The following is a 27,022-nucleotide window of genomic DNA, read 5'->3' as shown; positions in this document are numbered from 1 at the left end:
TATAAAATGCACACTTGCAACATTAAAACAGTTTTGCATAAACGGGCTTTATGATACAGTGCCACATAAACAGACAAGAGTACTATTAATAAAAAAAAAATTGAAACAAAAATTGTTTTATCCATTAAGATGTCAGTATGCATTGTGTTTCGTATTGCAGATTCCGCCATATTCGAACATTCGACTTGTGAGTGGCAATCAGAAAAAACAAGTGAGCAAGACCTCAATGCCTCAGGATACACAAGCACTGATGTCATGGGTGAAGAAAGAGTATGTAGTACTAACATCCTACACAGAGCTCAGGAGGGGGAACCAGATGACACTGAGTGTGGGACTAGGTAGGAAAAATATTGCATCAACTACAGTGGGGGTCCGCAATTACAGTTTAAGTTAGAAATCAAAACTAATTGTGGGGGGGGGGGGGGGGGGGGGGTGAGAATGTTGGACTGGGTAATAGGATGGGGGGGGGGGGGGGTGACAGTAAATGTTGTGTTGTTTATGTAGTGACCTTATTCGGACTCGCTAGGAGTTATAAATTACCTATTGTTTTCTAGCCACAGGTGAACATGTGAATAATGAAATCTGCCTTGTGACATGTTCTTGCTATAAAATGTAATATTTTACATGTACAATTTATGAATCTGTGTTAGCACTGTAGGCATTGAAAACAATTAAGCCCCTATCCAACCCCACACCTCAAAAAGAAAAGGAAATGCATGAGATTGATGCTACTTGTATTTACATTTTAAATTGTTTTCTAAGTTTTCCATGACATACATGTATTCCTGCAACTCTATTCTCAGAATTGACTTCAGTAAATGCTCTTCAGTGTGACATCTCAAATGATTCACGCCATGCTGCGGTGATTATGAAATTCACATGTTTTGAAGTAAAGGGTTTATCATTGATATAAATATAAACAAAATTCACCACTGCGAGTCCAATTATGGTTCATGCCCTGTGTGTACCTCTGGCAGGTGCATTGATATCTGTATATTTATGATTTGATTTGTGACCTTGAAACCACCTGAGGTAGAAGTAAAATTCCCATTTACAGCATTGTAGGTGCTTTATCAAATGATCTCGTAATGCGAGGACTATCGTAACAGTCTCTTGTTGTTGTACATCAAATTAAATTTTAATTGATGAATTTTTTTAAAAATTTGATTAAAGTTAATCAAAGAATGATGAATCTGAAATGTGGGACCTGAAGTACTGCATTATGTGGACTATTGTACGGGGGCATTGTAGGTATTTAAAGTTTGGGGGTACTTTCACTTAAGGAGGTACAATACGATCGTCATAATGGCTGCATGACTTCCTTTTTAAAAATGAATGTAGATATAAATTTCAGCAATGTTAGTCTATTCCTTTCAGATTAATTTGCATAGCTGAGTAGCTCAGCCGGTTACATGATATTATTGTATTGATGAAACATAATTATCATATATGTATGATGATAAAAAGATTTTTTTTAAAAGCCCATCGACTGCTGAACTGTAGATCACAGGTTCGAGTCCAGCAGTGATTTCAAATTTTTTTTCAGATTGCTTTCTACTAAAAAAAAAAAACTGCATATTTTGACTAAATAAAGTTGGTTTGAAGGTTTTCAATCTCAAAATATTGTTGTACATTTCCTCCACTTTTCATTCATATCAGATTTCTGTGGTGTAGCATAACTCCTTAAATTGTCATCCACAGCACGACTTTCCTTAAATGGTGTGTGACATCGCTCAGTAGTAGGGCAGTTTGATGGATCATTTAGCATTTCTACAATTGACGTTTTGCTAATTGATCTGGATCCCATGATATCTGTGCACTTCTATCAAAAATGACCCAGAATTTGTCATTTTACTTCAGTGGAGCTATTTGCAGATGTTGTATCATGATGACGTATTGATTTTACTCCATAGTGCTGTAGTGTATTAGCGCACTGTAAAGTAACAATCTAAATTCATTGACATCTTGCACAAGGTTCAATAATTAGGCTAGAAATTAGATTCCAAAAGTTCTGTTGTAATGAAATGTCACTGAAGATATAAAAAAATATTGACAAAAGTGTTGGGATCCCAATCTGTGGAATGCTCGATTCCTTTGTGTATGATTTGTAAATTTTTAAAAGCGCGCAATACATGTCAAAATGCAATAACAATTATCATCGTTTTAATTCATTGTGAGCATGTTTTGTTGGCAGACAATGCTTGATGTTTAAACCAAAAGATTCCTTTTAAATCAAACTGCAGCCTAAAATGTAGGGGATGTATAAGATGAATATCTTGGGGCTTTGTGAGATTTAGATTATTTTGAAAGGATCTGTCAAGGCTATATGGATAGGCCAGTGTAAATAGTCAAATATCTTACAGTAGATATCCTTGCTCCATAGTATTGACACAAGCCATCAAACTGTATTAAACTTTTAACATTGCTAGTTAAAGCCTTTTAGAGCTACACACATCCGTTTTAGAGAATGTGACTCTTTAACTTGAAAATGTAATGCCTCACAGGATTTCTAAGCCCACAAAGAAGTGAAATATTTCTTAATCCTTAATGCTATTTAGTTCTCTCCTCTGATGTAAGAATAAAGGAATGCTTGGGATTAATGATAGTCTTTGTAAAGTCCAAATGGAAAATTTATGGTAGTAAAAAAAAGTTCTGACCTTGAAGGTATGAGAGATTGTCAAAAACAAGGAATTAGCAATTTCTAGGTATTCAAGTGACTTGTTAACATGCTAAGTACATGGGACATTAAACCGATTGACTTTGCTATTTGAGTTGGGAACTGTTTCCTTTGCTGGGTATTTGCAATATAAGTATGAATAAGAGTAAGCCACACCTGTCATCCAAAACTCGGAGACCCATTCACAACAGTAGTTTTCTCATTTATCATGGGGAAGTCTCTCAAATTTCAATTTGTGTATTGATAGATTTTATGCTATGACGTCAGGGAAAGAGAAAAGCTTTAAAAATGAAAGAAAAAACAGATAATCGGAGGGCAAAAAGGCAACAAATAGGTATTCGTTGCATCTACATGTAGTGCACCGTTACACGTGAAATTTTACTATGATTAAGAGATCCATTTCATTTGAGGCCATGTGTTTTATATTGAGATCCACAGTTTTTAAGACCCCACATGTGGATCCCAACAGTTTGCAGCAGGATATGTTTTGATCTCTGATTGCATTTTGACTTCACAAGTTGTTAACGGATGATTCAAGATGCTATTTGTGACCAAGGGATGTCACAAACATTTACTGTCAAAAGCTGCAAGGTTGTTGTTCGTTAGGTATTTCTGGGGTCTGTGACAACACTCATAAATCTGGAACTGCAGATGAATTAGGCATAGAGTAAAATCAGGATAAATACAAGGAAGTTATCTTACTATGTATTCAAGTCTGGTGCCTGATCCCTTTCCATCCATCCTTTTTCATCCATCTGTCCATCCATCCTTTTTCATCCATCTGTCTATCCTTCCTTTTTCTTCCATCTGTCTATCCATCCTTTTTCATGATTCTGGGGACTCCTTTCTCTTGATGTGATGGCTGCTGATGTTTGGTGCAGTTGTATATTGAAGATGGGTGAAGTTTAAGAATTTCAGACAATGAGATGTTGACCTAATATTTTGAGAATAAATGTCTTTTCTAAAGTTGATGTTCCAACTGACATGGTAATTCATTGGATTTACACCTTTTGAGTGGAGGAGGGGAATGGGGTGTTGTATGGACAAGTCTAATTTACTTCTAAATTGCTTAAAAATTTGATGAATCCCTTTTCTTTCTTTTTTACTGCCAAATGAAAATTTCTATACAATAGAGATTCTAGTCTTGAATATATATGATAAATAAGCATCATGAGTTTATCAGAGAAGTTTTGTGGAGGGAGTGTTCCAGCCCAACTTTTACATGTTTACAATGCACTTAATCCTGGAGATTATCTGAATCTCTGTCAGAGAAAATGATTAAAACCACAGCAAGTGAAGCTGGAAATTGCAGTCAAACATCCCACGAGCCTACAGCAATCCCTGCTTGTGTTGATAAATAGGTGTGATTTATACAGGTCATTTTGTACATTTCTGGTTTTTAGCCAGTGATGTGCTCTCCTTAATGACATATCTATTTCAGGGTTGTGATATATATATTTACATTTTGACTTACATGATTATACTCTGTCCTTGAGTTAGCATAGTGTACTGTGCACTGAATAGAGAAATAGCAGAAATGACCTATATTTTGCCACATATTTCTTCCTTAGTCCGAATGAAAATTGAAAAACTCGCACTTTTTACAGGAAGTAGTGAACATGAAGACATACAAATAGTGCATATTTAAACATTGATTTAGAAATAGACCAACGATTTAGAAATAGACCAACGATTTAGAAATAGACAAACGATTTAGAAATAGACCAACGGAAATGTATGTTACCTGTGACTTGTTTGAAAATTTGAACTGTGGAACAGCTATATTTATACATTTGTTAAATTTTGAGGTCCAACTGAATATGATCATAAAAAAATATTTTTCAATAATGAAATTCTTTGATGAAATATAACTCAAATGAAAAAAAAAAATCCTCTTGTACAGAAGCATGAGAGAAAAAGAAAATTGGGTTGGCAGCCAAAAGGATAGATTGATCAGTGTACAGGAAGCGAACATTAAAAATATTAGCCTTAGTAAATTGATTGTTTTCTATTAATCTGTGCGTATGTTAATAATTCTTTATATTCTTTCAGATAACCATGCAACTAATGATTGTGTGATACAGGAAAATTCCTCTCAGAAGTTGAATGTAATGGCAAAATTTGAACAACCCCAGCTGTCCTCAGGGTGCATTGTTTCTCAGACCGATATCTCTAGGTAACCACAAACTTATCTACAGCTCAAATCAATTACTGGTCAGTCCTGCTGATCACTGGGTCTCCATAAAGCCTGGTCACTCCATGGATCCCCGGACAAAGGACAGAGGGATTAAAATGTTAAATTTCGTCTTACAAAGTCTTCCATGTAAAGATTTGGATAGGTGTGGAGATTATGTCACCTCTGTTTGGGATCAATGTAGAAATGGGCCATTTTCAATCCTGCAGATAAATATTTTCAAGGATTATTACTCTAATGTATTTTGAAGCAGGGCTTTGTGATTTTGTTTGATCTACAAATCTACACTCAATGAGGAGGCCCATTAGTTGTTTTACAATGTTCATTCTTCCCAGGAGTTAATGAATTAAAATACCTGTTACTTGATAGTGGGAAAAAATGTTTTCATCAAACACTCATTTTTATTGTTGTATCTGGCATACATACCAAGTATACATGATCCCATTTTTGTAAATCACAATCAGGTTAATTATATTGTACTTTATGAGGAAGATGCAAGCATTTGACAACCTTCTAAAACTCTGATAGGATGTAACCCTTTATCACTGATAAATTACGCAGTCAAAGCCCTATCATTCATTGTTTTGAAGTTCAAAAGATGAATGTAGATTATGTTGTTCACCAGACAACTGTAGATAGTGACAAGAGGGGTTTTTCTTGTACCACCTCTTGCAGAGCAGGGTTGTGTTGGTCCGCGTTTGTCGGTCAGCCAACAACTAGTAATACAGATATTATACAAGGTGTAAAAGATTTCATCTTTGATGCAATAAAAATGAGTATTAACTAGGGATGTTATTTTTGTAGAGTGGCCTACATAATTGAAGTGGACCAAGTCAGCAAAATTCCTAACACTACGGCAGCCATTGAAGCTCACCTTGACATTCGCAGCATGTCAAAGAAAAGAGTTCAGAAAGATTTCTGGCTGGTTCTGAAATCACCGGACCATGTCAACTGGAGGGTGTCCACTCACAAATTACAGGGATACATAGATATTGTGGTCAGTACTAAGGGGTGGTACACATTGTAGTTTTTATGGGATTGTTGGGAGATTCTGTACTTGTGGCCAGTACTAGCTAGTGTTTTTATGGGATTGTTGGGAGATTCTGTACTTGTGATTGTTGAGAGATTCTGTATTTGTGGTAAGTCCTATTTATTGGTGCACATTGTAGTTTTTATGGGATTGTTGAGAGATTCTGTACTTGTGGTCAGTACTAGCTAGTGTTTTTATGTGATTGTTGAGAGATTTTGTACTTGTGATTGTTGAGAGATTTTGTATTTGTGGTTAGTCCTAACTAGTGGTGCACATTGTAGTTTTTAATGGGATTGTTGGGAGATTCTGTACTTGTGGCCAGTACTAGCAAGTGTTTTTATGTGATTGTTGGGAGATTCTGTACTTGTGATTGTTGAGAGATTCTGTATTTGTGGTCAGTCCTAACTAGTGGTGCACATTGTAGTTTTTAATGGGATTGTTGAGAGATTCTGTACTTGTGGTCAGTACTAGCTAGTGTTTTTATGTGATTGTTGGGAGATTATGTACTTGTGATTGTTGAGAGATTCTGTATTTGTGGTCAGTCCTAACTAGTGGTGCACATTGTAGTTTTTAATGGGATTGTTGGGAGATTCTGTACTTGTGGCCAGTACTAGCAAGTGTTTTTATGTGATTGTTGGGAGATTCTGTACTTGTGATTGTTGGGAGATTCTGTATTTGTGGTCAGTCCTAACTAGTGGTGCACTTTGTAGTTTTTAATGGGATTGTTGGGAGATTCTGTACTTGTGGTCAGTACTAGCTAGTGTTTTTATGTGATTGTTGGGAGATTATGTACTTGTGATTGTTGAGAGATTTTGTATTTGTGGTCAGTCCTATTTAGTGGTGCACATTGTAGTTTTTATGGGATTGTTGGGAGATTCTGTACTTGGAATTAGAGTCTTCTTCATAGAGGACCACAAGCAAAGTCAATGTTAGTGAAAGTTGACAGAGAAATAGCTGCAGACTCTCTTAAATCATTGTTTAGACTGCTGCGTACAAATGATTGTTAAGCAGTCAGGTATATTGTGCAGGCATATATATGATTCTTCAGGATTGATGCTAATTTTAATCACTTTTCAGTATTTATACAAGATGCTCTGCTTTATTCATAATTTATAATGTGCAAACTATCCCTACTTTACTTTATATCAAATTTGAGATGAGTAGAAAATAATTCCTTGAATAAGGAGTTTTTTACTTTGCTTCTATTTGATTGAACTAGAAGTGTTTTAGATAATTTTTTATCAATTTTGACTCTATTTGTTCATAATGGTGAACTTCCTTTTAAAACATGAATGGAAATATAAATATCAGTATATCTGTCTATTCTGTTAAACTACTTTGCGGAGTAGCTCAGTAGGTTAGCACACCGACTGCTGAACTGTAGATCGCGGGTTCGAGTCTAGCAGGGGTTTTAAATTTTTTTCAGATTGCTTTCTACGAAAACTGCATTTTTTGACTAAATGAAGTAAATTTGAAAGTTTTCAATTTCAAAATGTTGTTGTACATATCCTCCACTTTTCATCCATATAAAATTTCTCTGGTGTAGCATTCCTCCTTTAGGGCATTTTTTTTGGTGAACAGTTAGTCAGAAATTTTGTATCACTAGTTTTATCCAAGGTCATAGATGGCAACAAGTGATTGAACTTTGAAGGGATCTGGTGGTGGATTAAGAATTTATTTGGGTGGATATCCAGCCTTGACCTGAAAACACTCCCCTTGAGCTTTTTATCTATTTTAGCCCTGTGAAGACTTTTTTGTTTTTCATTTTGAATTAGAATGTCATGAATTTATAATTCAGTGTTTTTATTGATCAAATCTATTGAATGTTACATGTACGAATACAAGTGAAATTTTAAACTTAAACTAACTAAACATGAAAATTAAATTATGAACAATTATTGGACCTGAATTGTATTTAGTTGCTATCTATGTTATTCTTGCTTAGGAGGTATTTTGAACAGGCCAATAGTTATGTGGACATGATGAAAAGTATTGAATGAATACATTTTTGAACAGGCCAATAGTTATGTGGACATGACACGTATTAGGATGGACCCGGTCAATGTGAGAAGAGATGAGATATCAACGACAAAGCAGGGGCTGATTCGATGGGTGGAAGACTATCTGGGGCCGGTAGCAATGTACTCCAAGGTCAACCTGGCCAACAAAATCAAGCTAGTGTTACCTGATACAGGTAAAAATATCATTCTTCTGATACAAGTAAAAATATCATTTTTTTTGATACAGGTAAAAATATCCTTCCTCATTCCTAAATTCTTGTCCTGTTGTCTTGATTTTGAAGCTATTTCTGTCAATTTCCCCAGAAGACGTGCTTGCCTTGTATAACGAGATTTGGCATAAATGGTTTCTCTAGTGGGTGTTCTTATTGTTGAGCAATCTTTCTAAAATGACAGCCACTATCTATGATTGGTCACTTTTTTATGCCCCCGAGATCGAAGATCGGGGGGGACATATTGTTTTTATCCTGTCTCTCATTCCGTCATTCTGTCTGAAACTTTAACCCGAGATCGAAGATCGAGGGGTATATTGTTTTTGTCCTGTCTGTCATTCCGTCATTCTGTCTGAAACTTTAACCTTGCTAATAACTTTTGAACAGTAAGTGATAGAGCTTTGATATTTCACATGAGTATTCCTTTTGACAAGACCTTTCCATGGGTACCAATATTTTTGACCCTGTGACCTTGACCTTGGAGTTTGACCTATTTTTTGAAAACTTTAACCTTGCTTATAACTTTTGAACAGTAAGTGATAGAGCTTTGATATTTCATGTGAGTGTTCCTTGTGACAAGACCTTGCCGTTAGTACTAAACCTTTTGACCTTGACATTTGACCTACTTCTTTTTTTTTTTTTTACATTGGTCATAACTTCTAAATGGTAAATATTAGAGCTTTCATATTGTACATGAGCATTTCTTGTGACAAGATCTTTCTACTGGTACCAAGATATTTGTCCTTATGACCTTGGCCATCTTCAGAATTGGCCATTATTGGGGGCATTTGTGTTTCACAAACACATCTTGTTTTGTTAATGTAGCACTTTTTTGTCGCTAGTTGGATTTCTACTTTCATTTTTGCATTTCCGGCTAACTGCAATCTTTGAAAACAAGCCCATCCGTCTGCTATCTCTGGATGAGGAATCAGATAGGAGACCTGATGTCTTCTAGGGTTAACCAGGCAGCCATTGCTGTTAACCGTTTAGTTGGTTAATACATATCTGTAGAACCAACCAGATCGAACCTTGCAGAAAGCAGACTCGTGAATATACACAGAAAAAAAAGTTTTGCAAATTAAAATTGATTTACAATACCTATACTTCATTGTGAAGTCAATTTGATCTTGCGCATTTTGAACCTGTAGGCTATATGGTTCAATTTCAAAACATTTCAATCTAATGATATACAGAGTCTTGTCTGGATGTTTTACAAACATGATATTTACAAGGTTTAGTGCTCATTCTTAATCCGAGATATCATTGGATTTTTTTTTTTACACAATTGTTCTAGAGCAAGTTGCCAGACTTGTCAGAAATGGTCCTGAAAAAGTATTGCAATTTATCAAAATAGTTGGCATTTCCAAGCTTGCTGAAATTGCTTTTGATTGGCTGAGCTTTTGTGACTGAGCTATTCCAGTGACATCTTTTTGTGTAATGGTTCCGAACCACTCCTTAATATAGAGAGGTAATACAGCTAGCGGTCCTGAGAATTATTTCATCTTTTACAGCTGGCAGCACTTCAAATCCTGCTAATCTCTATATTGACCCATTTTCTCTGCAACCGTACACCAAAACCGTTATTCGGCGAGTACTTCGTACCGAGTGTGATGGAACAGGACGAATTGTTGTTCATATGACCAAGTCTGTCATGAAGGTAATTTTTGTTCCTTGTGATGTAAATGTTAATTTTGTAGAATGCGCTGTTGCAAGGGATATAATGGTCATTTCCAAAGGTTTTATGTATTTTTTCCCTTTTCTGGGTTATTATTTTTATGTCTCCCCTCTTTTCAGGGGAGACCTATTGTTTTTGTACTTTCTGTCCATCCGTCTTTCACAAAATCTTGTGAACGCTTCTCCTCCTATAGGGCTTATCGGATAGATTTGAAACTTTGTACAATGCTTCATAGCCATTTGTAGATGTGCATATTGTTGGGACCGGAGGATCCAATAATTTTCCTAAAAGTTATAGTGGATCTAAGAGGGGTGGAGAATGTTAAGATAGCTTGTGAATGCTTTTCCTCCTACATGGCTTATCCGATAGACTTTATTATTTTTTTTTACAATGCTTCAATGCCATTTGCAGATGTCCATATTTTAGGGACAGCAGGATCTAATTGTTATCCTTAAAGTTAATAGTGGATCTGAGGGGTGGAGGGTGTAAAATAGTTTATGAACATTTCTCCTTTGTGGCTTATCAGAGTTCATAATGTCGATGTTCCTGCTTATGCTTTCTCCTCCATACCATGCAATACATTAAGGGGAGAAGGTTTCATTAGTAGCACTTCCAATTTGGGGAGCTGGGGAGACATTTGTTTTTCATAAAAACAATCTCTAGTTTCTTTTGATTTAAATCATATGAAAATTAGAGAGAGAAAATGAATTCAACAATAGTTGGAGAGTAGAGAAAGTTCCATCCAAACCTTTTAATGCTTTTTTTTCTGTAGATCTTTAACCTATCCAGGAAGCAGATCACGCTTTTGGACGATGGTTGTCTTGGGGAGGTGAATAAGAAGGAGCTGGTGTTCACTGCGATGCCACATGCCTGTAAAACAACAGCCAGTCATAAAGGAACTCAGTCCCTGTATACCAACTCAGTAAGTTCAGTATTCAACTCAGTAAGTTCAGTATTCAACTCAGTAAGTTCAGTATTCAATGTCAGTAAGTTCAGTATTCAATGTCAGTAAGATCAGTATTCAAGTCAGTTAGTTCAGTATTCAACTCAGTAAGTTCAGTATTCAACTCAGTAAGTTCAGTATTCAATGTCAGTAAGTTCAGTAGTCAAGTCAGTAAGTTCAGTAGTCAATGTCAGTAAGTTCAGTATTCAACTCAGTAAGTTCAGTATTCAACTCAGTAAGTTCAGTATTCAATGTCAGTAAGTTCAGTAGTCAATGTCAGTAAGTTCAGTATTCAACTCAGTAAGTTCAGTATTCAATGTCAGTAAGTTCAGTATCCTAAGTCAGTAAGTTCAGAATTTTAGGTCAGAAAGTTCATTATTCTATGTTAATAACTTCAGTATTCTAAGTCAAAAAGTAAGTTTAGTACTTCAGTAAATGAGTTCAATATTCTAAGTGAATTCAGTATTGTAAGTAAGTTCAGTATTCTAACTCATTTAGTTCAGTATTCTAACTCATTTAGTTCTGTATTCTAACTCATTAAGTTCTGTATTCTAACTCATTTAGTTCAGTATTCTAACTCCTTTAGTTCTGTATTCTAACTCATTTAGTTCAGTATTCTAACTCATTTAGTTCAGTATTCTAACTAAGTAAGTTCAGTATTCTAACTAAGTAAGTTTATTTTCTAAGGTTTTTTTTTATAAAGGGTTGGATCTGTAGCTCTCTGATCTGTCCCAATATTATTTTAGAGAGCTACAGTTCTGCAGCTACAGATGTCCTTGATTGACAGTTGTTCAAGGTGTTGTAATGAGTAGCAAAATATAGCGTCAGCGATAGGATGTGATCAAGTATATATCTAGATTATAAGTATTCTGTACCTGTCTGAAATCCCCCCTTCTCCCCGCAATCAGATTAGTTTATGGTCTTTTTGTCTGTAAATCTCTTCTTTACCCTTAGCCATAACTTTTTGAAGGGATGATGACAGGGCTTTTATCTTCCAGATGTGTATCCCCTGTGGCAAGACCTTTCTTATATCAAAATATTTGACCTCATCACCTTGACCTTGGCCATATGGGGCCATCAGTATTTCACAAACACATTTTGTTTTTAGGAGAACTAGTTCTGTCATTGCTTGAAATTTTAAGGGTTAAAAATGTTTGATTTGGTGTGTGTTTGTGAACATTGTTTGTATTGCATCATCCCTAAATTTGCTGCAGATTGTCATCCACAAGGAGGAGGTGGATGATGGTGTGTTTGACCAGCCGAGTGGATTAGGAATGAATGAGGAGGAAGAGGAGGAAGACTTCGGAATGGAGGGGTCTGGGCAGTCCTCCATGGATGGTACTTACATGGATGATGAGGATTTGAACCACACGTCTAACAGAATCGAAATTCCCATCCGCTGCACTGCACCAAGGTTAACAAGAAATGAACCGGTAGGTAATCAGAAACCTGTCTAATCTGACATGCAATCTGGTGTATATACAGTAAAACCTATCTAATCCGACATACACTCTGCTGTCCCTATCTATAGATACAGTAAAACATATCTAATACGACATTCTGCTGTCCCTATCTAAAGATACAGCAAAACATGTCTAATCCGACATACACTCTGCTGTCTCTATCTATATATACATTAAAACCTGTCTAATCCAACATACACTCTGGTGTCCCTATCTATAGATACAGTAAAACCTGTCTAATCCGACATACACTCTGCTGTCCCTATCTATATGTACAGTAAAACCTGTCTAATCTGACATACACTGCTGTCTCTATCTATATATACAGTAAAACCTCTCTAATTCGGCATTCTGCTGTCCCTATATATAGATACAGTAAAACCTGTCTAATCCGACATACACTCTGCTGTCCCTATCTATATATACAGTAAAACCTGTCTAATCCGACATTCACTCTGCTGTCCCTATCTATAGATACAGTAAAACCTGTCAAATCCGACATACACTCTGCTGTCCCTATCTATATATACAGTAAAACCTGTCTAATCTGACATACACTCTGCTGTCCCTATCTATAGATACAGTAAAACCTGTCTAATCTGACATACACTCTGCTGTCCCTATCTATATATACAGTAAAACCTGTCTAATCCGACATACACTCTGCTGTCCCTATCTATAGATACAGTAAAACCTGTCTAATCCGACATACACTCTGCTGTCCCTATCTATAGATACGGTAAAACCTGTCTAATCCAACATTCTGCTGTCCCTATCTATAGATACAGTAAAACCTGTCTAATCCAACATTCTGCTGTCCCTATCTATAGATACATTAAAACCTGTCTAATCCAACATACACTCTGCTGTCCCTATCTATAGATACATTAAAACCTGTCTAATCCAACATACACTCTGGTGTCCCTATCTATATATACAACAAAACCTGTCTAATCCGACTAACTGTGAAACAAAATTCTGCTGTTCTTAGATTTATATACAATGAAATCTGTCTGCTCCGACATACACCTGAAGACAGATTTTATCAAAATACGCAGTATGTATGTCGGAATACACAGTATGTCAGATTGAATAATATAATAACAAGAAAATATGAAATTGGGAATGAAAATAGAGTCTGAATACCCAGTGAAATAGATTGCACAAGTGTTGGATGAGGCAGTTTTCACTGTATAGTATATATAACTTTATTTGTCTTAAGAAATATCAGCTTATAGAAGCTTATGTTGTGTACTCCATGAACTTTATGTATGCATCTTAGGAAAGATATAGAATCAAAACTGAGTACTCTAATGGATTACAAATTTACAAACTTCCAGGGCCTGACAAATTTGATTTGATAGCAGAGTATTTTCTTAATTATTGTGTTAGAAGAAAGACTGTGTAGAAGCATGAAATTCTTCACCTTGTTTGAAGATGACCTTTTATTTGATATATGATAAGTTGATAATCATGAGATCAATTCAAGCAGCCATAGGATGTTCTGGGAGTTGCAATACAAGACAACCTTCAATTTGAGAATTTTTGGTTTATGTCAGGTGTTGTCTACACGTCAACCTAGAAACATTACCCACTGGGACCCGTCCTCAGACATTGAGTACAGCATCGTCCTGTACAAGTCCTCTCATTACACAGACCCTCAGCATACCTTCCCATTAGATCTGCCTGCCAACAGCAGGGTCTACGCCAAAGCCAGCATCGAAGCAGGTACCGGTTTTTGAAAAAAAATATGTTTTAACTAATTTTCTAATTCAAGATTGATGGGAGAAATATTTAATTTCATATAGCACCATCTAAGTATAATGAAATAAGTGAAAATATATGTACAGTAAAAATAAGATTTGATATGGAATCATTAATTTTAGTGGGGGCTCAATTTTCGTGGATTTCTTGGGTAACTGTTTCACACGAATTTCAGACCACAACTCCATATTCATGAAATTACATCCCAACGAAATTGTTAAATCTTGAAAATACACGAAATTGGTTCCCACAAATTTAAATGATTCCACAGTTATTCATTTCTGGTACTAAATTAAGGAACGTGAACTAATTGACTAGTTTGACTGGTCATTCATTCTTTTGGTACTAAATTAAGGAACGTGAACTAATTGACTAGTTTGACTGGTCAATGTACTGATAATTTTGTTGTTGCAGATCAGTCCTTGACAGTCGTGGTACAGAACTGCTGGATTTCTCACACCCAGGATTCCCTGCCCTCTCTGTGGCTCGTCAGGGATGGGTAAGTGACTTGAGTACTTACCCGGGGTACTCGCTCGGGTATTATAATTTTTACGACAGTCATAAACCAGTCCCAGCAGACATATTACTTTAATACTGTAAGTTGATTTAATTCCATGGTGTTCAAATTTCACAATTTGTTAAAAAGGCACATTCACGGTGGTTTTAATTTCACACCTAGGAAAATCTACTCTTAAATTTTCGATTAAGAAAGCATTGTAATATTTGTATAATTCAGTATGGGATTAATTTCGTGGAAAAATGATAAATCGTGAACATAGTGAAATTTAAACCATCATGTTAATTTCCCCAATCTACAATATTAGCAATGTATTCCAAACAGTATTGAGTGTGCTATCAAAAGTGGATTTTCACCTGTGAACTGTTTTTAATTTGTAGCTGTTTCTTGAAAGACAAAAACGTCCAACGAGAAAGGAAGCCAATGATACCTACACAGTATGAGAAATTCAGTTTCAAGATGAGCAATGAAGCCCCATATCACTTCCTGAAGTGTCAACTGAGTACTTGTAAAAACTGGCAGCAGAAAAGCAACAAAGGAATACCAATGGTGAGACCTTGTGTAGAATGGGGGGGGGGGGGGGAGCAAGAAAGACAACTGTATGATATACCAGTTACTCCTATATTAGATATTGTTTGTCATTGTGGTACGAGTTTTCATTTTTACTGTGAGCCACTTTTTACGCACTCATGGGCAAAACTCCCTGGCTATTTTTGTATTCTGAACAGTGTATGCTGTTTGTGTACATCATCTAGATGTACGTAAGTTTTTGGTGCAATTGCAAATATACTACAGTGTCAGTGTAGTGTGAATCTGGTGGTGCTGATTCATGATTATAAATCTGGTGATGCTGATTCATGATTATAAATCTAGTGATGCTGATTCATGATTATAAATCTAGTGATGCTGATTCATGATTATAAATCTGATGATGCTGATTCATGATTATAAATCTGATGATGCTGATTCATGATTATAAATCTAGTGATGCTGATTCATGATTATAAATCTGATGATGCTGATTCATGATTATAAATCTGGTGGTGCTGATTCATGATTATAAATCTGGTGATGCTGATTCATGATTATAAATCTAGTGATGCTGATTCATGATTATGAATCTAGTGATGCTGATTCATGATTGTAAATCTGATGGTGCTGATTCATGATTATAAATCGAGTGATGCTGATTCATGATTATAAATCTAGTGATGCTGATTCATGATTATAAATCTGATGGTGCTGATTCATGATTATAAATTGATTGGTGCTGATTCATGATCATGAATCTGGTGGTGCTATTTTTGGCAGGGTTGCACAACGTGCAAATGGCTTATAGAATGGTAAATGGCAGGCGGGCGTCCTTGTAATAGGGCACCTACTTTGTGTAATAACTCCTATCACTCCTCTAATTTGACGTTCCTCAAACTTTGTACAGTTGTTATGGATACATTGAAGATATGCATATGCCATTTTGAAAGTGATCAGACATTTTTCAATAAATTTACAAGTTGAACTTAGTCATTTTTTTAAGCATTTCTTGAATAGACGGTACCTATTTTGTGTAATCAACTCCTCTCACACCTCTTATTTCATGTTCCTCAAACTTTGTAGTTGTTATGGATACATTGAAGATTTGCATATACCTTTTTAAAAGTGATCAGACATTTTCTGAAAAATTTACGTGTAGTTGAACTTTGTCAATTTTTAAGCATGTCTGGAATAGACGGTACCTATTTTTGTGATCAACTCCTCTTACAGCATTTATTTGACATCCTTCAGACCTTGTACAGCTGTTATGGAAACATTGAAGATGTGCATGTGTCTTTTTGGAAGTGATCGGACATTCTTTGAAAAATTTACATGTACATGATGTAGTTGAACTTTGTCATTTTTATACGCCCGTCTTAAGACGGAACGTATTATGGTATGGCGTTCATGTCCGTCCGTCTGTCCGTCCGTCTGTTAGCTTTTTCGTGTCCGACCCGTAACTTAAATACTACAAGGCCTAGAATCATCAAACTTTGTCTGTAGATACATCTTGGGTAGAAGGTGTGTCGCACATTAAAACCAGGTCACTGTGACTTTTCATTAAGAAGATATCCGTCTGTCCGTCCGTCTGTTAGCTTTTTCGTGTCCGACCCGTAACTTAAATACTACAAGGCCTAGAATCATCAAACTTTGTCTGTAGATACACCTTGGGTAGAAGGTGTGTCGCACATTAAAACCAGGTCACTGTGACTTTTCATTAAGAAGATATCCGTCTGTCCGTCCGTCTGTTAGCTTTTTCGTGTCCGACCCGTAACTTAAATACTACAAGGCCTAGAATCATCAAACTTTGTCTGTAGATACACCTTGGGTAGAAGGTGTGTCGCACATTAAAACCAGGTCACTGTGACTTTTCATTAAGAAGATATGGCCATATATGGCAAAAACTTGTCCGGCTCATAACTTGAAAACTATTAGACCTAGAATCACCAAAATTGGTCAACTAATGCATCTTAGGTAGAAGGTGTGTCACATCCTACTTTAAGGTCACTGTGACATTTAATTAAGGTGATATTTAAAAAAAATGTTTTAATGGGTACAATCTATACTGTTAACAATATGTGACGGGCGTATCATGTGCCGTGGCGGTGCACTTTATTAAGCATGGTACCCACTTTGTGTAACCAACACCTCTCACAGCTTTTACTTAACATTTTTCAGACCTTGTACATTATAGATGTTTTAAAAACATTGAAAATATACATGTGATATTTTAAAAGTGCTTCCATGTTTTGATAAATTCTACAATTGATATATCATTTTTCCAGAATGTTTTGTACTGCTGTCTATTTGATAGATAACATATTTCAAAGCAACCTGGCCATCTCTGTTCGTGAATCAATTTTAATCAGGGTACTGATTCATGATCATGCAAAGTAGTGCAACAGCACTCAATCTTGAATATGCCAAAATATGTATACCATTTTGAATACGCTAAAATGTGTATACCTTTTGAATGTGCTAAAATGCGTATACAATTTTGAATATGCTAATATGTGTATACAATTTTGAATATGCTAAAATGCATATACCATTTTGAATATGCTAAAATATGTTTGTAATATTGATTGTTGTGTGAACAAAATCCTCTGTTGGTGTCTTCATTTAATATATTAATGAGAGCTGATATTGTGAGAAATTAATAACTGCAAATTTGTGTCCCATAAAAGATTTGTTTAAGTAATAATGGAAGATGATTAATATTTGTTGATATTTTGAATCGTACATCTATTCATGTGATGACTGTCATTGCCTTTTACAGACTTGTATGAGTGCTTTGAGATTTTGTCTTTGTTTACAGTGTGTACCGGAGGCTAAGATGTGTGATGATGACAGCCCGATTGCCATGTTGAAGGAAATAACACTTGGTCCGCTGTATGCTACCGAATCCAAGGGTGAATCTAACTCAGACGGCACAGAGAACCAGAATATCAATTCAACCATAAGTAAGTCTGGAGAGAGAAATGTAAAGTGTGGTCACATGACAATCAGAAGTAAGTCTGGAGAGAGAGATGTGAGGTGTGGTCACGTGACAATCAGAAGTAAGTCTGGAGAGAGAGATGTGAGGTGTGGTCACGTGACAATCAGAAGTAAGTCTGGAGAGAGAGATGTGAGGTGTGGTCACATGACAATCAGAAGTAAGTCTGGAGAGAGAGAGATGTGAGGTGTGGTCACGTGACAATCAGAAGTCTGGAGAGAGAGATGTGAGGTGTGGTCACTGACAATCAGAAGTAAGTCTGGAGAGAGAGATGTGAGGTGTGGTCACGTGACAATCAGAAGTAAGTCTGGAGAGAGAGATGTGAGGTGTGGTCACGTGACAATCAGAAGTAAGTCTGGAGAGAGAGAGATGTGAGGTGTGGTCACGTGACAATCAGAAGTAAGTCTGGAGAGAGAGATGTGAGGTGAGATCACATGACAATCAGAAGTAAGTCTGGAGAGAGAGATGTGAGGTGTGGTCACATGACTATCAGAAGTAAGTCTGGAGAGAGAGATGTGAGGTGTGGTCACGTGACAATCAGAAGTAAGTCTGGAGAGAGAGATGTGAGGTGTGGTCACGTGACAATCAGAAGTAAGTCTGGAGAGAGAGATGTGAGGTGAGATCACATGACAATCAGAAGTAAGTCTGGAGAGAGAGATGTGAGGTGTGGTCACATGACTATCAGAAGTAAGTCTGGAGAGAGAGATGTGAGGTGTGGTCACTGACAATCAGAAGTCTGGAGAGAGATGTAAGTATTTTCTTTGGTTGTCCATTTTAAAATCCACAAAAATTACATTCAGAATATATATAAACTGGAGACCAACACCTTAAGGTTAAAATTATGGAAGATTCTCATGAGTGGATACCATGTGGTATTCAACAAGGTCTGCATCCAAAAGTATAAACTTGAAGAAATAAAACAGATCACTAGCACATCATGAGAATGCAGAATATGTGTGTGTGTGTGTGTGTGTGTGTGTGTGTGTGTGTATGTATATATATATATATATATATATATATATATATATATATATACACACACACACACACAGTGAATGCAGAATATGTATATATATGTATATATATATATATATATATATATATATATATATATACATATATATATACGCAGTGAAACTTCTCTAAACTGGCCGGCTCTCGGACTGGAAAAAACAGCTGGTGTAGAGGAGTGGCCGGTTTACCAAGAATTTTATGTTTTTATTATTTCAATTTTCACTAAGTAGGTACTGTTCACTTTGATTCAGTGATCTATGATCAATTATTGGTAAAGATCAAAAGATAGTCCCCTTGTACCTACAGGTAAATTATTACAAGAAATATTCTCACTGAAATCATCAAATTTTAAATTGAAAATCTATAACAGGATACATAAAGAAAACACAGAGGCCTTTTATTGAAATTCCTCTTGCCTATAAAAACTATGTTTACATCTATCGCTTATGTCATTAACAAATTTGTTTTAACATTTTTGAAAAGTACAGTAGTAAATATGAAATTATAATTTGAATATTTCTTAGAAATTCTAAGTTTATGGAAACCCAAGAAAATGAATTTATCTTTTGATAATTATCATTAACAGTCATGGGTTTGTTCTTTATTAACTACCGCTTATATCCGTAGGGTAATGTAGTGTAACAATATGGCATTTGATACTGTATTCATTCCATATGTTCATATCTGTTGATTACATTTTGTACAGAATTTGGAAGGGTCTCTTGGATTAGCTAATTGTCAATTAACACCCATGATAACACAGGTAAACCATAGAAAGTTTAGAGGCCACTTGTGTTTTTCACACCTTCAGTTGATAAATTCCATCTGGCCTGTTGGTTTTTCACACCTGGCCAATCTTGATCATTCATCTGACCAAATTTTCTTGTCTTCAAAAAGTGGCCAGTATTATAAGGGTAAATTACACATGTTTGTTAACAAATGTTCTTTAAAAAGTGGCCGATGTCCGGTTTTCAGGGGTGGCTGGTTTTGTAAGACTTTCTTTGTAAGGAAATGTTGACATTTCTGACGGGACTTTGAAAATCGGCCGATATTCAGGGAGAACCGGTTTTCTGAGGGGCCGGTTTGGAGAAGTTTCACTGTATCTATAATGCAACCACAGAAATTGGAAAAGCAGAATATAATTTGCTACCTTTTAAGGATTAAAGCACAAACCTTTCCAACCATAAAAAAATACCCATTTGTGTTAGTCTGTAAAGAAGTCTTTGTTACAGTCACAGGACAGGTATAAGTAAATGTACATTTCCTTTAGATATGCCACATTCTGCATTTGAATTGTCATGGTGATTGGATGTCTGAACCAGTTTTAAATTACTGGAACATCTGATTCATTTTCTAATATCGCTCTTGCAGTCACAGAACCTAAAGTACACATTGTGAATCCGAAACCAGTAAACAAGCCATCAGAGAAAGAGAAATCCTCGGGGCAGACAATTGTGGTGGAGGGACTGGATTCGGGGACAGTGATTGGAATAGCTTTTGCAGCATTCATTATTGGAGTCCTGCTGGTTGCCGCGCTTTGGTTCATTCACACTCATACAGGTCAGTCACAGGAAAATTGTAGGTCACATGTTGTCATGGTAACCGAATTGAGATACAGTGAAACACGCTTATAATGATCACGCTTGTAACAAATTCATGCTTATTGTGAGGGAATATTTATTCCCCTATCAGAGAAAAATATGGAAAATGTTACTGAAAAAAAATGAAGTTTGGTTATAATGAATTGTATTTTGCTGGCCCTGGGGGTTCACTATAACCATTTTTTACTGTACGTCTAGTTGGAAGCATGCTTATTTATACACCCCCAATACTTTTCATTGTCATGAAGTAATCCCCCCACCCCACCCCTTACCAGGAGAACCATTTCCATTTACAAAAAAAACTCACTTTTAGCAAACAAACCACTTAGGTTAATGGCAACTTCATGAATGTGGAAAGGGTAGTGATACTGAAAGTGGATAAATGAATTTTTGATTTGTTGCATGAACTCTTCAGGCCAGATAATTTAGGAAAACTTTTGTTTTGAATGTCGAATGGCATTTAACAAGATGAAGTGTTTTTAATTCGGGGTTTTATCATCCTCTGTAGCACCTTTAAAGCATGCAGTGGCATCTCGAGGGGTATTAGATGGAAGTGGTGAATCAACACCAATGTCAACAGCACCACTGCAAATCAACTCATAATATGAAAACCGATCACACACTCAGGAGTCAAGGGAGGGAACTACTGCTTAAACAATGTGAATTCAAGAATAGGAAATTATTCCTACAGGGAATCGTTTAAACAGTTTATTGTACATACAAAATGATTCCCCTTTAACCTGTGAGTATTACTTGTATGATATTAACCAAATATGTACTGGAAAAAAAACCTGCAAGAAACAAAATAGTGCGAGACACGAAACATGAGATGGCATCATGGAATTTGAATTGTTTGTGGATCATAGAAAATGGAGTCACTTTGTGAACAGTTTGGAAGACTTCTATCATATATAGAGATACAAAGTCAACACCACTGCTTAAACCAAAGACCAGGATAGTTGTGGAATATTCCCCTCCTAAGGGGTTTTCTCAGGATATTAGCAGCACTTGTCAGCTGTGTTGGCTAATGGCAGCCAAAATCTTTCTTCTCTTGTTTTTTAAGTTAACATATATGGAGTTAATTGAAAACACTTGTAATACAGTAGTAAATAATTGTGGAGGATTACTGCCTCGGATCGGAATGTAGCCACAGTGCTGGTAATGTTAACATATGGCTGGGTGAGCTTTCAAGAGTCAGAGTTTAATATATATGTAGAAATGTAAGGTTGCTGAAATCTTATATAGGACTTCAAGAAGCTCACCCAGTCAACAAACCAATGACACCATTGTGCTAAAGCAAGTTAACAATATGAATTTAACTGACTTTGTTTGGTAAAACGGGTAAATTCAGTGAAAATGGCCAGACAAAAGGTGTAGGTCATTTGACTGACATGTAACTGATATGTCATTTGTGTAATGCCTGATAAAATTGTTTGCCACATTTTCTGCATACCTGTAATTATAAGTTTATGCCACATACATATTTTTTTTTATCCTCATTGCAGGATTTATTTATTCTTTCGAAATGATTCAGGATGAATTTGCGAAGTATATTTAAAATGTGTATTTTATACAACTATTCTGTACTTAACAAAACCACTATCAGCTCATTGGAGATGGCAGGAATCTTCTTAGTCCGTTACCTCTTCGACCTCTGAATACCTTCAGGTTTCTGTGCTTTGTTTTTCTCATTGAGGCTCACTGTTTAATGTTTATGCAATATAAGGTCAGGAACACTTTCGTGCCTTTGGAAAATAAATTGGGAAATGGGATTCTTTCATGGTACTACATTACTAAAATAATATTTCAACAATCCATTTCATATTTGAAGAAAAAAATATACTTTATACAAGTTGTTTGAATTTTAATACTAAAGTTGTTTGGAAACGAAACTGCAAATTTGAAATGGAATTTCAAATAAAGATAGAAACTTCATTCGATATATATTAATAAGGATCACAATCAATTCTTGCTAAGTGTTATTTGCTTCATGAACAAAGTCGGGGATCAGGTGGTTTGATTTATATATGAATTACCTCACATTATATTGTATTTGTGTACTAATGTAATGCAGGGAGCCGGTCACTTTATTGTTAAATTGCTTTAGCACAGTATGCAGAATTTGATGGCATTTATTAAACAATTAGGGCCCAGTTACATAAAGGGCAGTTAACCTCTAGTGACAGTTAGCTTGTCTTTATTTAGCAGGAACTAGATGATACATAACTTACATTTATGCAACTGGGTCCTGGATGATCATTTGTAAATAGAAATTGGTGTTTCGTGGTCTTATATAGACATATGTTCTATGATCATATCTATCAAGTATTATCACCATGGAAACCAGTGAATATGATAGAAATTATTGTAGTTATAAACTTATAACCATGGAAACTCATTTATTTATTTAGAATATCAAGTTATAAAGAGAATTTGTCTGTGATCATTTTAATGTAAAACATATTTCTAACCTAGAATTGATCTGAATCAAAGTGCTGCTTGTCTTTGGTGGCAGGTACTCAGTGCATAAGAAAACTCAGAATAGTGCTGTTTGTTTGTTAGTTTTACATTTTGTGAACTAGTGCTCTAATTTAATATACATTTCAATGAAAATGTAATCTTTTAATTTTATTTAACTATGTATATGAAAAGTATTTTTATCCTTCAGTTCCTCTTTATATGCTTTCTGTATATGTCAGTAGATGCATCAAATTTACAAACAAAAATTTCAGATATTGCCAAATTAAGAATTGCGCTGCTATCAGGCCTAAATGATGTTATCGCCTTTCTTTACTTATTCATGTAAAGCAGAATTCAAAATAATTTTATACATGAAACCTGTTTAGTAGGCAGAGTTAAATCCACAAACTTGAGGGCTGCTTTATATCGGAGAGGCCAACCCTTCAGTTGTTGGTAATATTATGTTACTTGTATTATGTTATTGTTAATGATGAAAAGTTTTTCGTTGGGTATTATTTGTATGTACATGTAACAGACTTACTAATGCATTACTGATTTGTTTTGTTTACAATGTAAATTTTGATTACCGAACATGAGTTTATCCATAATAGCGAGATGGGCCTAATTCTCGTTTGTAAAACATTTGAATTGGTTTTTTTTGCATTTATTTGTACATTTTGAGAAGAATATTAGCCATCAAATCTTTTTTTTTTCCTTGATCGGAAATAGGTACATTTTCTCGCATATTAATTTATGTTAATACAAATGGTTATCATATAGAATAGATTTTTCATACCTACTGAATGTCACTCACTAACTGCTAAGTCTTGCTCTGTAATGATTATTTTTAAACCGTACAGCTGAAACCAATGTATTGTGTTAAATTCATGTTTTGACATTTTGTTGATGCAAGTAGAGTTAAGTAGAAGATTTTTGGGTTTTTTATCCTCATATAAATATGAAACCAAAATAGATCTGTTTAACATATTTTAAACTTTTAATATTTGATGAGGAAATGTGGCTGAAAATAAGAATTTTTTTGTTGAAGCCATTTGTAAGCAGCAGTGTTTCTCACATCATACAAAATTTTCAGTCAGGTCATTTATGGTCAAACTAATTATTCAAGTAGCATTTCATTCATAAAGAAAGATTTAGAAGTTAAAACAGTTGCATATTGTTAAAAGGCAGCATATATTTTGTATGTTACATTTGAATGTCCATTAAAGGTAATCTTACATGTAGCTTACTAGGCTCGGCTGGAGTATATGGAGAAAAAGTTCTAATCAACTATTTATGTATCGATACGCAATATAGATAAATACTTTTGGTATTATTATAAGTTTCAAAAATATTAAATGATAAACTGACAATGACAGTTGGCAGGTTTGTGGTAACATAAGTGTATTACATCAGCGGTTTGCAATATTTAACAGTTGACGATTGGCATTTATTGTTATCTATGTAAATATGTCGTTGACAATATATAAATGTATGCCATCGACAGCTGACAGTTGACACTTGTCATTTTCATCTTAGGTTTGTCAACTGTCAGCCCTATGTTTGTCAGTAGTTGACCTGCCAGCTGTCAACCTTAGGGTCACAAATGTTTAACAGCGCTGGATAACACATATTGCTTCTGTGTTGAAAGGACTACTGTATAGCAGGAAATTAACTCGCAGCGTTCATTTTCGCTATATTTGCTGCATCAAAATTTCTGGGAATTCAACATTCAGTGAATTAATCTTTCATATTGATACGAAATCGGGTTCAGGATATTAAGATTTGTTTTTCCGTGAATTAAACCGATTTGTTGCTAAATGAAAAAAATCGCGATTTTTTTCGACCGCGATATTAACCTGCTATACAGTTTATATATCTGTATACTCCAGTTGACCTATTTACTCTCTAACCAGATCACACTGGATTACATGTACTATTGTTTGTCTGTCTGTTCGTCTGTTTGTTTTTGTGTGTTTTGCACTATTATCAGATTTTAGTTGAGTTTTTTTGTAGATATGTCTACCTCAGTTTTAAAATGGGTGCTGTTATTAAAGCATTCGTTTTTACCCTCTTTTATGATTTGAATTGTTCGTAGAATGTGCCTCATTATTTCACATATTTGGACTCCTTGTAAAGAGTTGGCAGTAGTTTCATTTGAAAATAAAATATTTCACTTGGAAAGTACAAGGAAATTTCCGATCTGATATTTCTAAATTCATGAGATTCTGTAATAAACGGTTGTGAGTAAATACATCTCTTAACATAGAATTGAATACTTATAGATATTGAACATGTTTGCACAGTATTTTTATGTAAATTTTGTATGTTGAAGTTTTACTTTTGAGTTTCCTTCGTTAACCATACATTAATTTGACACATAACCAAAACTAGTATGTACAGTGACAATGAAGTCAGCCAACCAATTATCTACCCCCTAACCCCAACCCCACATTTCCTAATCTACTGAAAAGGTTCAAAGTTTCACAGCAAGAAACATTAGGTATCACAAAGTTCAGCTCATATCATGTTGATTTGACCTCAGAAGTTTGTAGTTGTTATGAAGATACCTTATGCAGCCCTATTTATTGTTTGTTACCTCATTATCATTACACCATTTCATATCAAACGTTTTTGTGGTATTTCAGAATCAGAACATGACAGACTTCAGTCACATCTGAAAAGGGAGTTGTTGTTTTTTTTTCTCTCTCTCTCTCTCTCTCAGTCAAGTGATAAAAGTGTAAAATTTGATGTATACACATTTTTATTCACATTTTTTGGGAGTACATTTCAGTGGTACACAATGAGCTTTAGCTCTACCTCAGTTATTTTACCTTAAAAAATATTTTGTCATTTTACCATTTTACATCTTTTTCATTTGTAAAAAAAAAATATGCATGTAAATAAATGCTATATTTATATACCATATATATTGACCATCCATGAATAATGTTTTCATTGTATATACTTGCACATGTAATGGGTTGGATATTGGCAGGGAGAAATTGAATGCATAGTCAGTAATATCGGCAGTAAAGAACAATTTTCACATTTATGGTTCAAGTTGTAAATAAAGAAAATTAAATGGCAGACAAAAATTAAAATGTCCACATTTTTCGTCCCACAGAGAAATAATTAAAAATATATATAAAATCTGATGTACATAAAAGTGTTTGTAGCAAATTTGTTGTGTGTGCGTTTTTTCATTGTAATTTATGAAGGTTTATATGCTCATCAGATTTCTGTTAAGTTATTTATGCAGCTTTTAACCTGCTCCCTTGGGCAGACACAAAGTTTGGGCCTGCTCCCTGGGGCAGAGACAAAGATTTGGACCTGCTCCCTGGGGGCAGACACAAAGTTTTGGCCTGCTCCCTGGGGCAGGCACAAAGTTTTGGCCTGCTCTCCGTGACAGGCTAACTTTTTATAATCCCGGTGCCATAGTTGATCATGGAGTTTTGCTGTTGAAAATCCTAGATGAAATTCTTGAATTACACAGGAATCTTAAAACTTTGTAATTTAAACATTTCTATTGTTTTGTATATTGAACATGTGTTGTATGTTGTACATGAGGGTTTGTAATACTATAATTATGAAAGGCGGGCGAGCTGTGTTTGATGTTTACATACAACACAGGTAATTAAATGGTCAGGATTTACAATGGTAAGGCCTATTTATCTACCTCAAAATGAACCTGTTGTACATTTTTTTAAAAGAAAAAAGAATGGTTTTCAGTGTAATCTTTGCTAATTCATTGTCATTTATGTTAAATTTTCATGTATCTGATGAAATAAAATGTATAAAGTAGAATAAACAGTGTTCTTTATTTTTGATAATTTTATGATTCTTCAATATTGATCAGCATGTATTTGCTTGTGTGTTTGTCTAATGCACAGAAATTCTTGCTATATCCATACACTGATAACCACTTTCG

The 27,022-nt window shown here is 35.2% G+C and overlaps 1 protein-coding gene across 1 annotated transcript in view; it reads left to right on the top strand.

Moving 5' to 3' along the window:
- Window positions 1–26,902, top strand: part of LOC125680254 (transforming growth factor beta receptor type 3-like) — a 49,666-nt gene extending 22,764 nt beyond the window's left edge. The window contains exons 5-17 of the mRNA XM_048919691.2: window positions 161–338; window positions 4,730–4,853; window positions 5,676–5,868; window positions 7,918–8,095; window positions 9,643–9,788; window positions 10,579–10,728; window positions 11,964–12,182; window positions 13,772–13,940; window positions 14,391–14,475; window positions 14,874–15,042; window positions 17,843–17,987; window positions 20,405–20,593; window positions 21,143–26,902. Coding sequence (XP_048775648.2) covers window positions 161–338; window positions 4,730–4,853; window positions 5,676–5,868; window positions 7,918–8,095; window positions 9,643–9,788; window positions 10,579–10,728; window positions 11,964–12,182; window positions 13,772–13,940; window positions 14,391–14,475; window positions 14,874–15,042; window positions 17,843–17,987; window positions 20,405–20,593; window positions 21,143–21,237 — 2,040 coding nt within the window. The 3' untranslated portion in view covers window positions 21,238–26,902. The remainder of the gene's footprint in view (window positions 1–160; window positions 339–4,729; window positions 4,854–5,675; window positions 5,869–7,917; window positions 8,096–9,642; window positions 9,789–10,578; window positions 10,729–11,963; window positions 12,183–13,771; window positions 13,941–14,390; window positions 14,476–14,873; window positions 15,043–17,842; window positions 17,988–20,404; window positions 20,594–21,142) is intronic.
- Window positions 26,903–27,022: the final 120 nt, after the last annotated feature.

Source organism: Ostrea edulis, chromosome 2 (assembly GCF_947568905.1).
Source record: "Ostrea edulis chromosome 2, xbOstEdul1.1, whole genome shotgun sequence".
Lineage (NCBI taxonomy): Eukaryota > Metazoa > Mollusca > Bivalvia > Ostreida > Ostreidae > Ostrea > Ostrea edulis.
The sequence above is the reverse complement of the archived record's forward strand: the minus strand, read 5'-3'. Positions and strand labels throughout refer to the sequence as shown.